A 13,019-nucleotide genomic window follows, 5' to 3' on the forward strand; every position below is an offset into this window, starting at 1 on the left:
TGCTTGGGCTGATAACTAGGCCAGCCAAGCTTTTGTACTCTTTCCTACGATAGGGTGCTGCTTTTCTTTTTCTGATCATCTCAAAGAACTCTTTTCTGAATCTCTTTCCCTTTCAGTCAGTGTTTTTTGCATTGGTATTCAAGTTTAGGTCTTCCCACAGACTTGGAAACCAGAATTCAGTCTCTCATATGGAAATGGTTCACCTGATACAGTGTAGGAATTGTATTTATATCTTTCATTGCCGCTTTTTTAGACATTAAAAGTAAACAACCAGGACAGGTAGATTTTGCTGTCCTTTAATCTCTTGCATCCAGTACATTCATTATGAAAACTAAGGAGCAAACTTGCCTTAAGGCTTTTCATAGCACATAAAATATGTGCCTACATGTGATAACAGCTTTTGTAATTAATTTTTAAGGTGTTCAATTTAAACAAAGAAGTAACATTCTTATAAAACTGAGCAACTCTTTGCAAACAACACATTTAAAATACACAAAATTAAAACATTTAAAATACCCCAGTGCTAATACATTTGAAAAAAAAAACCTTTGGAGACAAAAAAGGATTTTAATGTACTTACCCTGAAATTCATGAAGAGACTTGGTACAGAAAACAAGAATAATTTTAAAAGTATACAGGTATGAAACCCTACTTGAGAAAGCTTTACAGTTAATATATTTTGCAATGACATAGTGACAGTACATTTTATAATCACTTTTTCTGAGGAAGGTTATTCTTCAATCCAAGGACTCAGTGCCCAAGGGAAGGTGGCCAGATGTGGGCAGGGCAGAACAGGAGGGCAGCCAGATGCACATTGGATCATTTACCAATTAACAGAATTTGGGGCATAAACTTATAAATCAGGGAAAGACAGCCTTTGTCTTGGTGGGTTTCTATAAGGAAAGATTTATTCAAGGTGTGGGAACTCATGCACCACATCACTTCATGCTCACTCTTTCTAGGACAGCATAGCTGTGACCTATTCAGAAAAGGCCTTTTTGTTTTATTTCTCTCAGGAGTCAGCTGGCTCCTGAGCAGCACAGGTTTTCCCTTGATAAATGATACTAGAAGAACCAGAAAGGTGACTGAAAATTAAGCAGTTCAGGTGATGACCTCAAAATCACTGTCTGACTGTCTTATATCCAAGCCATAGATGGATTCACTTAAGTCAAACGTTGTCTCATTTCTGTGGTTTCCTAGAAGTTCAGAAGTTCCTGCAAAGATAATCTTTGTGTGTATATACATTTGTGTGAAAACACATGTAATAACCTCTTTCCTTTCTATTTAAAATGAAAGATGATAATTTTAGAGTGCTATAATGCTTCTACCTTCCTATCTTCTTTTGAAAGTATTTGAGTTGAGGTGTTTGAAAATCAAAAGATAGCACTAAAAATTAATGAATCAATAATGAAAACACTGTAACACCTGGATTATTATACTGTGTTATCTGATCACTCAATTTGATGGATCAAGGGTAGAACTGATATTAAGGCACAATTACAAGCAGTGGAATACTTGATTTATTGTTTTAACTTTGCTCTTAATGCAAGGCACACAGTCATTTGTGAACTGGTAATTGATGTCTGGTTTAAAATATCTTTTGTTTTGGCACCTGGTGGTTTGAATTAGGGGTTCAAATATGAGAGAAGCAATTTTTTTTCTGTTTTCACAGGTAGTTGTAGGGATGGAGGCAGAAAAAAACATGAGGGAGAGGCTTAGGAAAAGAGGATGATAGAAACATGGAGACATGGAGAAAGGGAAAGAAAGGATCCTGAAAAAACACTGAAGTTTGCTGCTTCTCGTGTCTGAATTTGGTTTCTTTTGGGGTACTGTAGCAGATATTGCCTGCTGAGTGAGAAACTGGCAGGCCAGGCAGAGCAGCAGTCTCCTCTTTTCTAATAGAGCTTCTTAAAAATTGTTTGTATTTGGAGAATGTGAGAATGGAGAGGATCCATTAGAATTATACCTTCTGTTATCAATAACCCACAAGGAGAATGCTGTTTGAAAGCATGTCTTTTAACTGGTGAGTTGTAACCCAGAAAGCTAAATTAGCAGAATTCACCTTTTCCAAACAATTGTTTATTTGGAATTCATTTGTAGCTGTCCCTGCTCAAGTTACAGGTCATACACAGTAATAAAGCTTTCTAATTCTGTGACATAATATTCATAATGTCTTTAAAATGCTCAGCTGGATAATGGTCCCCAGGATCTGGACAGCAAGACTTCAAAAGGCAGAGTCCTCTGATCTCCAGTTTCCTTATTCTCTGTAAGCTTGGAAGGTTTCAGCTATCAAGTTTTATTGGTTGATAGTCTAATTGCATTTGTATTATCTTTCCCCTTAATATTATTTTCTTTTCTCTGTGTTGGATTTCTTCCAAATATTACTGTGACCATGAAGCAGTTTTCGGAAATGTTTTGCTTTTGCTTTGATGCTTAACTGCTTTACACGTGAGTGCTGCAGTAAGGTGCAGGTTTCTGATAATAGTTTTCCTTCTGTGAGGAAAAGTTTCCACAACCTCCTGTGCTTTGCTTATATGTGATATGGCCCTTCAGTTTGAGGCTTTTCATGGACAAGATAAGGTTCGGTTCAACATCTGAACTTTTGAATGTTTATCTGAACTAGATTCGACCCCTAAATTTGTCCATCATTAGTTATTTTGCTTTTCTTTTTTGAGGCTAAATTATGCTATTAAATATGTTCTAAAGTAGGTTAAGCCCCTGCACAGTGTGTCAGCTGGAACATTAATTTTAAAGCTAAAGCAGTCTTCTATTGGCTCTTTTTAACATTTTGTCTGAATTTTGACCATGGCTGGTCAAACAGAGAGTCAGTGCACCCATGAAAACCCCACAAGTAGCTGATTGAAGAGTCTCAGAGTTGTTGTGATGGCTGGCCTGATTTTATTTCAGGAAAATAGCCTGATAATTAGTAACTATTTGCCTGCTCAAGCAGCTCGTTCCAGTGCAGCTGTTCTGGAGGCTGGATAAAGGACTAAATGTCACCACATGCCCAGCAGCATCTCTGGAGGTGTCCCTCTCTGAGCCCTGCACAAGGGCCAGGCAGACTTGGGGTCCCAGCCACAAAACACGTGGCTAAATAACACAGCAGCTCCTTTCTGGATTTCCCTTTTCCTCCTGTAATTCCCCTGTCTCAGTCCAACAGGAGGGTGACCCACAGCACATCTCACAAGGCTCCTTCTCCACTCACAGCCCCTCTAAGCCTCGCCAAAAAAAAGCTGTAGCCTCACAAAAAAGCCTGTAGCCTGCTTTTGGTCCTCTTTTTGGGTTTGTTTATTTTATGCAGATTCTAAATTACCTACAGGGAAGCTTTTCCAGTGTTCTCACACAGACACTACCTGAGCAAAGAGCTGCAACTGCTCAAAAGTCTGAAGATCAGTTGTGTTTTAGCAAATTGAAATAAATTCTGTTTAAAAATAAAATTTAGTTGATGGCATGAGAGTTACTGTCTAAGGTTTATATTCATGTGAACATATCTATTGGAGATTCTTACCAGAAATTTCACTTGAGGTAAGAAGTAAAAGGAGTTCTGAAATCTGACAACGTGCTTCTTTTACAAATGAGCTCATGGATGATCTTCTGTTGTTGTTCTTACTCTAATGATATAATTGAGGTAGGGATAATTTGATAAGGTATAGTTGACAGAGTACAGCAAATGGGTTTCAGATCTCTGGCTAGATATTTTTTGATTACTTTAAAGATAATGGGTGTGCCTTTCTTCTTCGTAAACTACCACATCTACAGTCACTGGAAAGTACTAAACTTGCTGTTTAAAACAGAAAAATGTGCTGGAACTTGTGGTTTGAAACAGCAAATATAGAGCTGAATGTCACTACTGTTTCTCATTGGAAATAAACAGTTTTAGCATGTTGGTTTCATAACTGAGGCACTGTGAAATAATTCTGTCCTTTATTGTATAAGAAATACTAGAAGTTCATTGTGGGTCAAAAAATATAGGGTTATGAGTATAAGCAGAGACTGACTACAATGGGAATATAATTAAATATTAAATTAATTTACTTCTAAGATCTAGAAGAATGAAACATAATTGATAAAAGTTTCAAGAAAAAGGAAATTTGTTGGTAGGATATTCTTTCTGGAAGGGTCCGAAAAGACTGGATCTGAATTAGAGGCTCAACACGGTATCCAAGCACATGTCAAAATTTCAATATATGAAACATTTGTACAATTCTTAACAAGGCTGATATAAATACAAGACTCCCTTGTTCTCTACAGATAATTAATTTGCTTCCAAATGAATAAGACAGAATTTTATGTAGGTTTTTAAGGAAAAATTTCCACATGGCTACTAGGGTTTTATTTTGGTGTAAATCTGTCCAGTGCTCCTGGTAGAAAATGGAACCATATCATTTTCTTGTCCTTTTGCCTGAGCAGTTTAGTGGAAGTGATGACTATTCATAATAGTTGCAAAAGGTTGAAAAGGTTTTTTTCAGATTAACTCAGGAGGCAAGTTTAAAGACTTGAAAGTTATTTGCATATATTTCACAACAGAAGAAAGCAAACAGAACTCCACATTCTATAAGCCCCTGAATGCATTATTTATTGTAAATTACTTGTTCAACTTAATCTGGAAATTGTCTACAGTATCTTGCTCTGTCTTCCTCAACCTCCAATTGCATGGGATTCCTTTTTTGTTTTGTGAAGTCTTCTTAAATAATATTTTATACGATATATGTCAGCTTCAAAAGTCATTAACTCAAATATTGCAGTTCTTTTTTCAGTAACTGAGAAAGGAGTGGGATAAGACTGTGTGGCTGCAAACTCTGATTCACCCAGTTAGGTAAGGGCAAGGACCACTCTCCAATTCCTGTGTGTTCCATCCATTGAGTATTCTCCTGGGAATACTTTTGCAAAGAGGGTGTGTCGAGAGTCCTAATCCCTGAGATGATCTTGGGCAGACCAGTTTCCCCTTCCCAAGTACACTGTGCTCTCTCTTCCTAAACTCTAAATACTCTGTGTACTGTAGCACATTTCATCCAAGCCCCACATGTTTTACATTAGATGAACATAAACTGGTCATACTGTATGAATAAAATGAATTCATTGATTTCTGGCATTCTGTTTTTTATATTCGAGTTAAGTTTGTATAACAGTGTTTCTAATATTGTGACAATACCAAAAAAAAATTGTGGAGAGAAAGGCTTGGCAAGTTCTGAGTGATCTAGTCCAGTCTCTCCTGTCACAAGGTACAGTGTTCTGTGTCCTCATACATAAATTTATTAGGCTGCATCTTAAATTCTTTTAGTTTTATTTGCCACCACGACGTCTTTAAAAGGGTGGTTTAGAACTTCATATTATGGCCAGTTTATACTCATCTATTCTCATGCCAACATTGTTCTTCAGTTAAAACAGCTCTTCTCCCTCCCCGCTGTCCTCCGCTCCTCTGCTGCTCCTTTTCCCACCCCCACCAGCAAATTCACAGAGAACAATCCCAGCTCTTCTCAGCCATTTTCCAGCTGGCCAAACATGCCAAGCTCCCTGGCTCCTTCCAAAACCTCAGCAGCCTCCTCCTCCTGGTGCTTCTCGCTGCTGCTGCCTGCACCTCTTCTGCCAGGAATTCCCACCTCACATATGTGTCCATGGTTATGCACTCGTGAGAGAGGATTATTTTTTTTATTAATTAAAATTAAATATTTTGGATTTGTTGTTCAGGTACTGAAATAGGCTGCCCAGGGTAGTAGTGGTTGAGTCCTGATCTCTGGAAATGTTGGAAAGATGTGTAGATGTGGCACTTGAGGGCTTGGGTTAGTGGTGGGCTTGGAAGTGCTGAGGAAGAGTTGGACTTGATGTTCTTAGAGGTCTTCTCCCACCTTCATGACTCCATGATTCCATAATTCCAATCCTTCTCTAACCATGCTGTGCATAGTTCTAATCCAGTTACTCCTGTTTCCAGTCTCAAAATCACTAAGTTTTTGCCTGATATCCCAAATTCTTGTCTCAAGTGATGATGCTTGCAGCCTTGAGTCAACAAGCAATTTTTTGAATGCTTCTACTTTTCCTGCTGAAGTCTTTAATGAAAACTCAAAGACTAGTTCCAAGAATATTTCAGGACTTCCACTGGTAACTTCCCTGCAATTCAGTAGTTCTTTCAACAAAGCTCATTTTAATACCTTATTTAGTCACTTCACAGTTAGTGTTTTAGTTCTCTACGTCTTCTCTAGTTTAACTAATCATTTCCTATTTGGCGTCATATCAAATGCACATGCACAACTGAAATCCAGATAGTTTTGGCCTATTACTTTTTCATTTTCAAAAAAAAATATATTATTTGTTTTATTAAAGAGAGGTATCTCGTATGATCTGTGTTTATAAATCCAATGTATACTCAGAAATATTGCTTACATTTCTAAACATTTATGTTGCAAATACCACTAAGAAAAGCTGTGTGAGGAGTGGCATTTTTATTTTACAATGTAAATGTGTAGTGATGTTTAACATGCTATTAATTTATTTCCATTTATTATTAGAGGGGGACATTTTTTTTTATTTTGTAAGCATAAGAGCATGATGCAAAATATGAATTATACAGCCATTTTATTGAATCTTTACTGCTAATGCACGCAAATTTCACAAAGTGTAATGACACTACTGAGCACTTAAGTTGTTAGGCTGTCATATTACAGAAAAATTATTTGTGCTATATAATCACTGTTTTCTTTTTCCTATTGTTTATTTCTGAGCTTACTTCATAAACATCTGTAAATGCAGATATACTTGCTGTGGCAAATATCTATTATTGCACCATAAACCTGAATCACTTCGGGTCCTTTGGTGCCAAATCAAGCAAAATCTTCTGAGCCTCTCCTGGAAGGTGATACCCATTGTGATGCTGCACATTTGAGTCTATGCTCTGTAGTTATAAATTCTGTAATTTTGAAGCTTATAAGAATAATGATCAGAGGCAATGCCCAAATCCTGATTTATTTTTCCATCCATAATTTTTCTAGTGCTCTTTATCCGACTGTGTACCTGTCTCTCATTTTACTCTTTAGAAAAAAAAAAATTATTCATTAAAGTGTGTATAATTCAGAGACATGCCCAGGGATTTCATCAAGGGATAAAACAGGATGACTGGCAAAAGTCCTTCACTCAATAAAGAAGGGCAGGTGAATTCTTTATCCTTTTAAAGGAGATTTTATTGGCTCCATCTCAGAGCATCACAAAGAAGAGGAAGAAGGAAGGACTTGGGTTTGTCACTTTCAAAACTCTGGTGCTGGTTGAAAACCTGTCAGTTTTTACAGGCAGTGATGCATGCTGCTCCTTCCTTAAAGGGCTAACAGTAGTTTTGCATCTGCTGCAGGCAAAAAATTTTGATGAAATGTTGAATTCTCAATTCCAAGGGTATCCAATAAAACTTGAAGTTATGAGTCAATATATTCAATTAGAATGTAAGCCTAATCATACATCTCTGCACATTAAGATATGCTTCTTCAGAAATATAAAACACTCAGCAATTAAGCATCCCCATTGCTTGAAATTAATTAATTAACTAATTAATTCCTTCCAATTAATATTTTCACACATATGTGGTAGCACTGCTGTTAGACTGGCACTTTCTTTCTCCAAAGTCACAGAGACCTATTCCTGCCTCCCTCTTTTACCATCTCAGCTTTGTTTCAGTCCTGCAAGGTGTTGCTGAGGACTCTTGGTTATGAGTCCGTAAAGGACTTTGTAAAATTATTATTTTAAGACAACAGACATGAGAGCTAAGCACAAGGATCTGTTCATATGCATTTTAAGACTGTTCCAGCTAGGATTTTGGTCAGTTTATTCTGTATTTTGAATGGTCAAGCCTGTCATTTTTAGTATTCCTTGGGAAATAATTACTTTATGGGTTTATGGGTGTTATATATATCATTATACTACAACTCATCTCTTTCTAAGAACTTCAAAAAATTTTAATGTCTTTGAAGAATACTAAAATCATATGGATGGTCCAGGCTAATTATTTTGTTATTTTTTTTCCTGGAGATCAAGGCTAATGGAAGAGAAGGTAGGAATGCAAAGATATTTAAATCTCTTATCCATTCCCACTGCTGCTCTTCATTCTGCTCTTCCCATCAAATGAATTACATACAGTAATTTTGGGTGTTATAATAAACAGATAGGCATCATAATAATGTATTTCAGTTAGGAAGAGGTACTTGAAAGAAATTGGTTTTGCAATACACATGATGTGAGACAATCAATAGTGCTTTAGTCTGACAAGCACTGTCAATATCTATTGTCACAGTTCAGAAAGTCATTAATGGATAGTTCTTCAAAAACCAATGCTTTCAACACATTGGAAGTGTTCAGATACACTGTACCTGGCAGGAATTAATCATAGGTAAACCCCTGAGATTATGTACAAATGCAGAGTAAATTAAGAGTGAAATAAAAGTCGTTGGAAGGAATTTGAGACCGTGTTATGGGGAGTTACAAAGTCTTGCCAATAAAATATGGAGTTTAGGACATACTAGAAAATTTTGCACTCTGAATCATCCAGGAAACATGGGTGATGTTTTTCCTGGGTGTGATGTTCTGAGCAAAGAACATCACACCCAGGAAAAACATTCTGCTAGTAATACATTGTCTGCATTCATTATTAAATTCACAGGGAGTTATCTCAAACATTTTTATCCTGGCCCTGAAGAGTTTAGAGCCTTGCCTACTTCTGTGAGTGGTCACCATACCAAAATCTTGGAGCAAGGCTTTTGTAGCTTCACCCTGCAATTCGTTGGTCACTGCTTAATCCTGATTAAACTATAGTAAATTTATTCTCATTGAATCATGGTTACAATCCAGGATATTGAATGTTAAAAAGTAATTATTCATCTGTACATCTCAAAACTTTGTTTTGTGTGGCACTGTGTCACTGGGAGGTGTTGCATTCATTCTTGCTTTCCATGCTTCTGTTACTTATATGCTATTATTAAGACTGGATTTGAATAAGGACTCAGACAATTTTTACAAGCCAGAAAAGTACAATCAGTTTTTGATCAGTGCTTTTTGATGTGGGTTTTTTGTTGCTGTTGTTGTTTTTCTGAGCATTTAACTTGTACTTATTCCCTCTAATTCAGCCAATGTTATTACAATGCTATCCAACAATAAGGGCCAAAGGTGTGTTCTCTCTTTTAGCCCTAAAAATCTGTTTATAATATTTTATTTTTTATACCCAAACTTAATGACACTTCCCTATTGTGATTAGCTAGTTTGACTTCATACATCTTGAGAATTGAGGAAAAGCTCTTGCCATTATTTCATTTGTCCTTTCATACCTTTCCAACCTGTAGAATAATGGAGGTCTAATAAAGTATCAAAAGTAATCAGAAATGCTTTTCTAGATCTAAGGATTAAATTTACTACCAGCCAAACATGAAAATCAGACAATATTCAGCTTGCATTTTTGCTGATGAAGTGTCCTTGCACGCACCTGCACTAGCAGAAAAAAAATATTATTTTATACTTTGGTCCTTTTATTCTTCAGTCCTTTTAGCTTCTGTATGGAACTGACTTCTCCTTTTTTATGTTGTTTGATATTTGCCAGCTCTCTTTCATGTAGGTTCCTTCTGGCCAAATCCAGAACCTGAAATTTAAAAAGGAAGGTGTTAACAAAAAAAAATATTGTGCTTTTTGAGTTTTATAACTGTTGTGGTTTTTTTTTGGTTTTTTTTTTTGTTTTGTTTTGGTTTTTTTTGTTTGTTTGTTTGTTTGTTTTTTATTTTTTAATTTTTTTTTTATATTTGGTATAGCACAGCCATTTTAATGTGGGGATATCGCGAGAAGAATTGTTTGGCAAGAGAAGGAATACTTCTAAGTGAGAACATGAATATTTCTGCCTAAGCTTGGTTTTGGAACATGCTATCTAAACCCTTAAACTTCTGTGAGGCTTGGAGTTTTTTTTTCTGGTGACTCACATGTATTTAATAGAATAAAATGAGAAATTCATCAAGTGTCGTTTTGAACTTTGTGCCATGCAGCAAAATGTGGTACATACAAAGATATCCATGACAATAATTATTCCTACCTCTAGATGTAGTTTTAACACCATAATTGCTGTTTCAGGTATAAAACTTCCAGCTGGGTTAATTGTTTTTTAAAGAGAGGGATGTTCACCCGGCTGTTCTGCCCTTCACAGGATGACCACATGTACTTCACTTGGAACACCTTAAACAGTCAAAGTGGGCATAAAACACTTCAGAGCCCCCAGAATGGGAAAAGTGGCAGGCAAATGGTGGACCTAAAGTATATTTTCACTCCTGCATCATTTGCATCATTTGGGGAAGCTTCAGGTTAAAGGCAACCTAGCTGTGAATTGCTGTGGACAGAGTGACACTGAGCAACAAAAGAGACCCCGAACTAAATTCAACTCACTTCACTGTTTCAAAGTACCACTAAGATGCAGAATTAGAAACATCCATTTGTTGTTCTTTTTATAGCACAGCCAAGTGACTTGGAATTTTAGCTTGTCCCTGCCAAGGATTGCTCAATTTCGAACAAAAAGTCCTCTGCTATAATGTTAAAAAAGCACCAACCATCAATTGAATGCTAATCTTTATGTTCTATGATACATCTCTCCAGGAATGCTACCATTAAAAAATGAGAATTTCAGTTTTCATAAGTGATGGATTATTGTACCAAGCCATGTATTTTCCAGTAAAGTGTCCTTTTATTTGTCCTGTGTGATTACTAGTTTGTGGAAGTATGTGTGGGGTCATTTTAGTGCTGTGGGAAAATGGAACACTCTTCTGTTAAAATCGGTAGTGAAATCAGAAGCAAACTATGCTCTGATCATTGTAGGCATGTGTTTAAATATTGCTTTCCTTAATTGGCTATGTTCTATTTACTTAAAATGAACAATTTGGCAAGTTTTTCTCCCTTGACAACAGCAAAGCATAAACCATTTTATAAGTTTGGCTGTTAAAATCAGATTTGTAATGTAAACCACAATATTCCAGGGTTGTTGCTGTTGCTTAACCAGTTATTTTAGCTTGCCATTGTTTTATAATTGTGCACCTTTGAATGTTCTGGTTCTGTTTAAAACTAATGCAAAATGCCTTGATAAAAAAAAAAAGACTTAGAATAATGATCATACTTTTAATTTTGCTCTCTCTTTGCTTGGATCCTCTGAAGATTGCTGCATTATAGGGGAGGTTCAGTCTGCATGGAGAAAGAAGGGAGCACATCTGCAACTGCAGCTAAATTATCTCTTTAGAGGTTTTGTCAAAGGGACAATGGACCAGGCTCCTGCCAGTGCACCTTGTGGACAATATTGTATTTTGGTGGATTGATTAATTGATTAATTGGTTAATTGATTTCCAAGAGAAGACGGAAGTCTTGTTCTTTCCTTAGAAAGAAGAAGCCACCCCTCTCTGAGCTGGAGGCCTTTGCCAGGGGGGTTGCACCACTCTGGCTGCCCCATTAGATTAGTCAGAAATGGGCACAGAGACAGAGCTCAGGACACTGAAAAAGAGTTATTCAAGGGTGGCAAGTCTCAGGTGATTTGTTAAAAATCTTTAGATGCCAGCTGGTTCAGGAAAAACTCTAGGAAAGGTCTCCCTATGGCATCTCTGCTACTTCTGGAACAGGCTGAACTTCTCCTTACTATTTTGATAGCCATCACAGTGCCCTGTAAGCACCTCAGCAGAGAAAAAGTTAAATTTATGCCTTTGAAACCTCCTCCAGGGGATTTTCTGCAGCTGGATTCTATGTCTTTCTGACACAGAGCAGGAATAAATTGCGCTCAAATTGTTTCTCAGTTTGGTAAATGCTTAAATATAATAAAATATAATCATTAGGACGGGAATACTTCTCTTTCCATAAATTAATGCGTCTTGCACACATTTTGTGGCACGCAGCCATGTTTTCTATAACTGCATGAAATATATATATATAACGCTTAATCCATCTTGGCAAGAGCACCCAGTCCTTCTCTGGCGGTGTGGCCATCCATCCCTCTCCCATTGCTAGGAGTGCACAGCTAATAGTGCGTAGCACGCTCAGAGCCCAGAGCTGGAGCTGAAAAATCACCCATGTGAAACTTGTGGGATCCGTGAACACTTCATGAGCAAACTGGTCGCCATCCAAATACTTGTGGGCAATAAATAACCGAGCTCTGCGCGTAACCCACGGGGTGAACTCGCCGTGTTTATTCACAGAAGTATTCATCAGATGGTTTTGTAGTGTCCAACCGGCCACGCTGCTGACCTACCGCATGACTGGGGTCTTACCAGGGTGGTTGTGGCCATGCTTTTCTCAGGATATCTCAGAAACCTACTGTTAATTCAGAAATATCATTTCACTAAAAATTTCTCTCTTGGTTTCCTTCAGTTTTCAGGCTGAACTACAGTGCCTCTGACACAAATGACAGAAACCGAATTAAAAGCAGATTAAAGAAGTTCATCTCCCGAAGACCCTCCTTGAAAACATTGCAAGAAAAGGGACTTATTAAAGGTGTGTTCAGTCTTCTATTCTTCTTTTTGGTGTAAAAATTTAAAATCTCACAAATGAATATTTGACTCAGTACATTGGACAAGCACTGCTTAAACATGGTTTTGTTGCTGTGTCTCATAACACTGTGGTGAACTATAAAGAAAAAAAGAATCAATGTATGATTCATCTACCTCTGTGATATCTGACTGCTCCTGCAGTTTTTCTGCTTTGGTGTGCAGGTGGTAGAAGCCCCTCAATTTAACACCAAAAACAATGCAAATCAAGATGCTACACAACTCCATTTCTTTTTAAGAAAAGAATATCTATATAGTTTTATGTTTTAAAACCCAAAATAGGACCCTCAGATGCTGTGCTGACTAATTTATTGAAAGACTTTCTGCTGTCTTCTCTCATTATTTTTCTATCTCACCAACAAAATCCATTTTTAACAATTTGAAATACATGTCAACGAATAAGAAATGCTTTGAATCTGTGGGTTTTTTTCCTGTTCCAATTTCTTGCTAAGCTGGTCAGCCATCACTTTCACATATTCTTAAAAAATTGTTTCT

At 36.9% G+C, this 13,019-nt stretch overlaps 1 protein-coding gene across 1 annotated transcript in view; it reads left to right on the plus strand.

Moving 5' to 3' along the window:
• ARHGAP15 (Rho GTPase activating protein 15) overlaps positions 1–13,019 on the plus strand; it is a 323,478-nt gene that overhangs the window by 177,056 nt on the left and 133,403 nt on the right. The window contains exon 9 of the mRNA XM_058810001.1: positions 12,349–12,471. Within this exon, the coding sequence (XP_058665984.1) occupies positions 12,349–12,471 (123 nt within the window). The remainder of the gene's footprint in view (positions 1–12,348; positions 12,472–13,019) is intronic.

This window comes from Ammospiza caudacuta, chromosome 8 (genome assembly GCF_027887145.1).
Source record: "Ammospiza caudacuta isolate bAmmCau1 chromosome 8, bAmmCau1.pri, whole genome shotgun sequence".
In the NCBI taxonomy this organism is placed as follows: Eukaryota; Metazoa; Chordata; class Aves; order Passeriformes; family Passerellidae; genus Ammospiza; species Ammospiza caudacuta.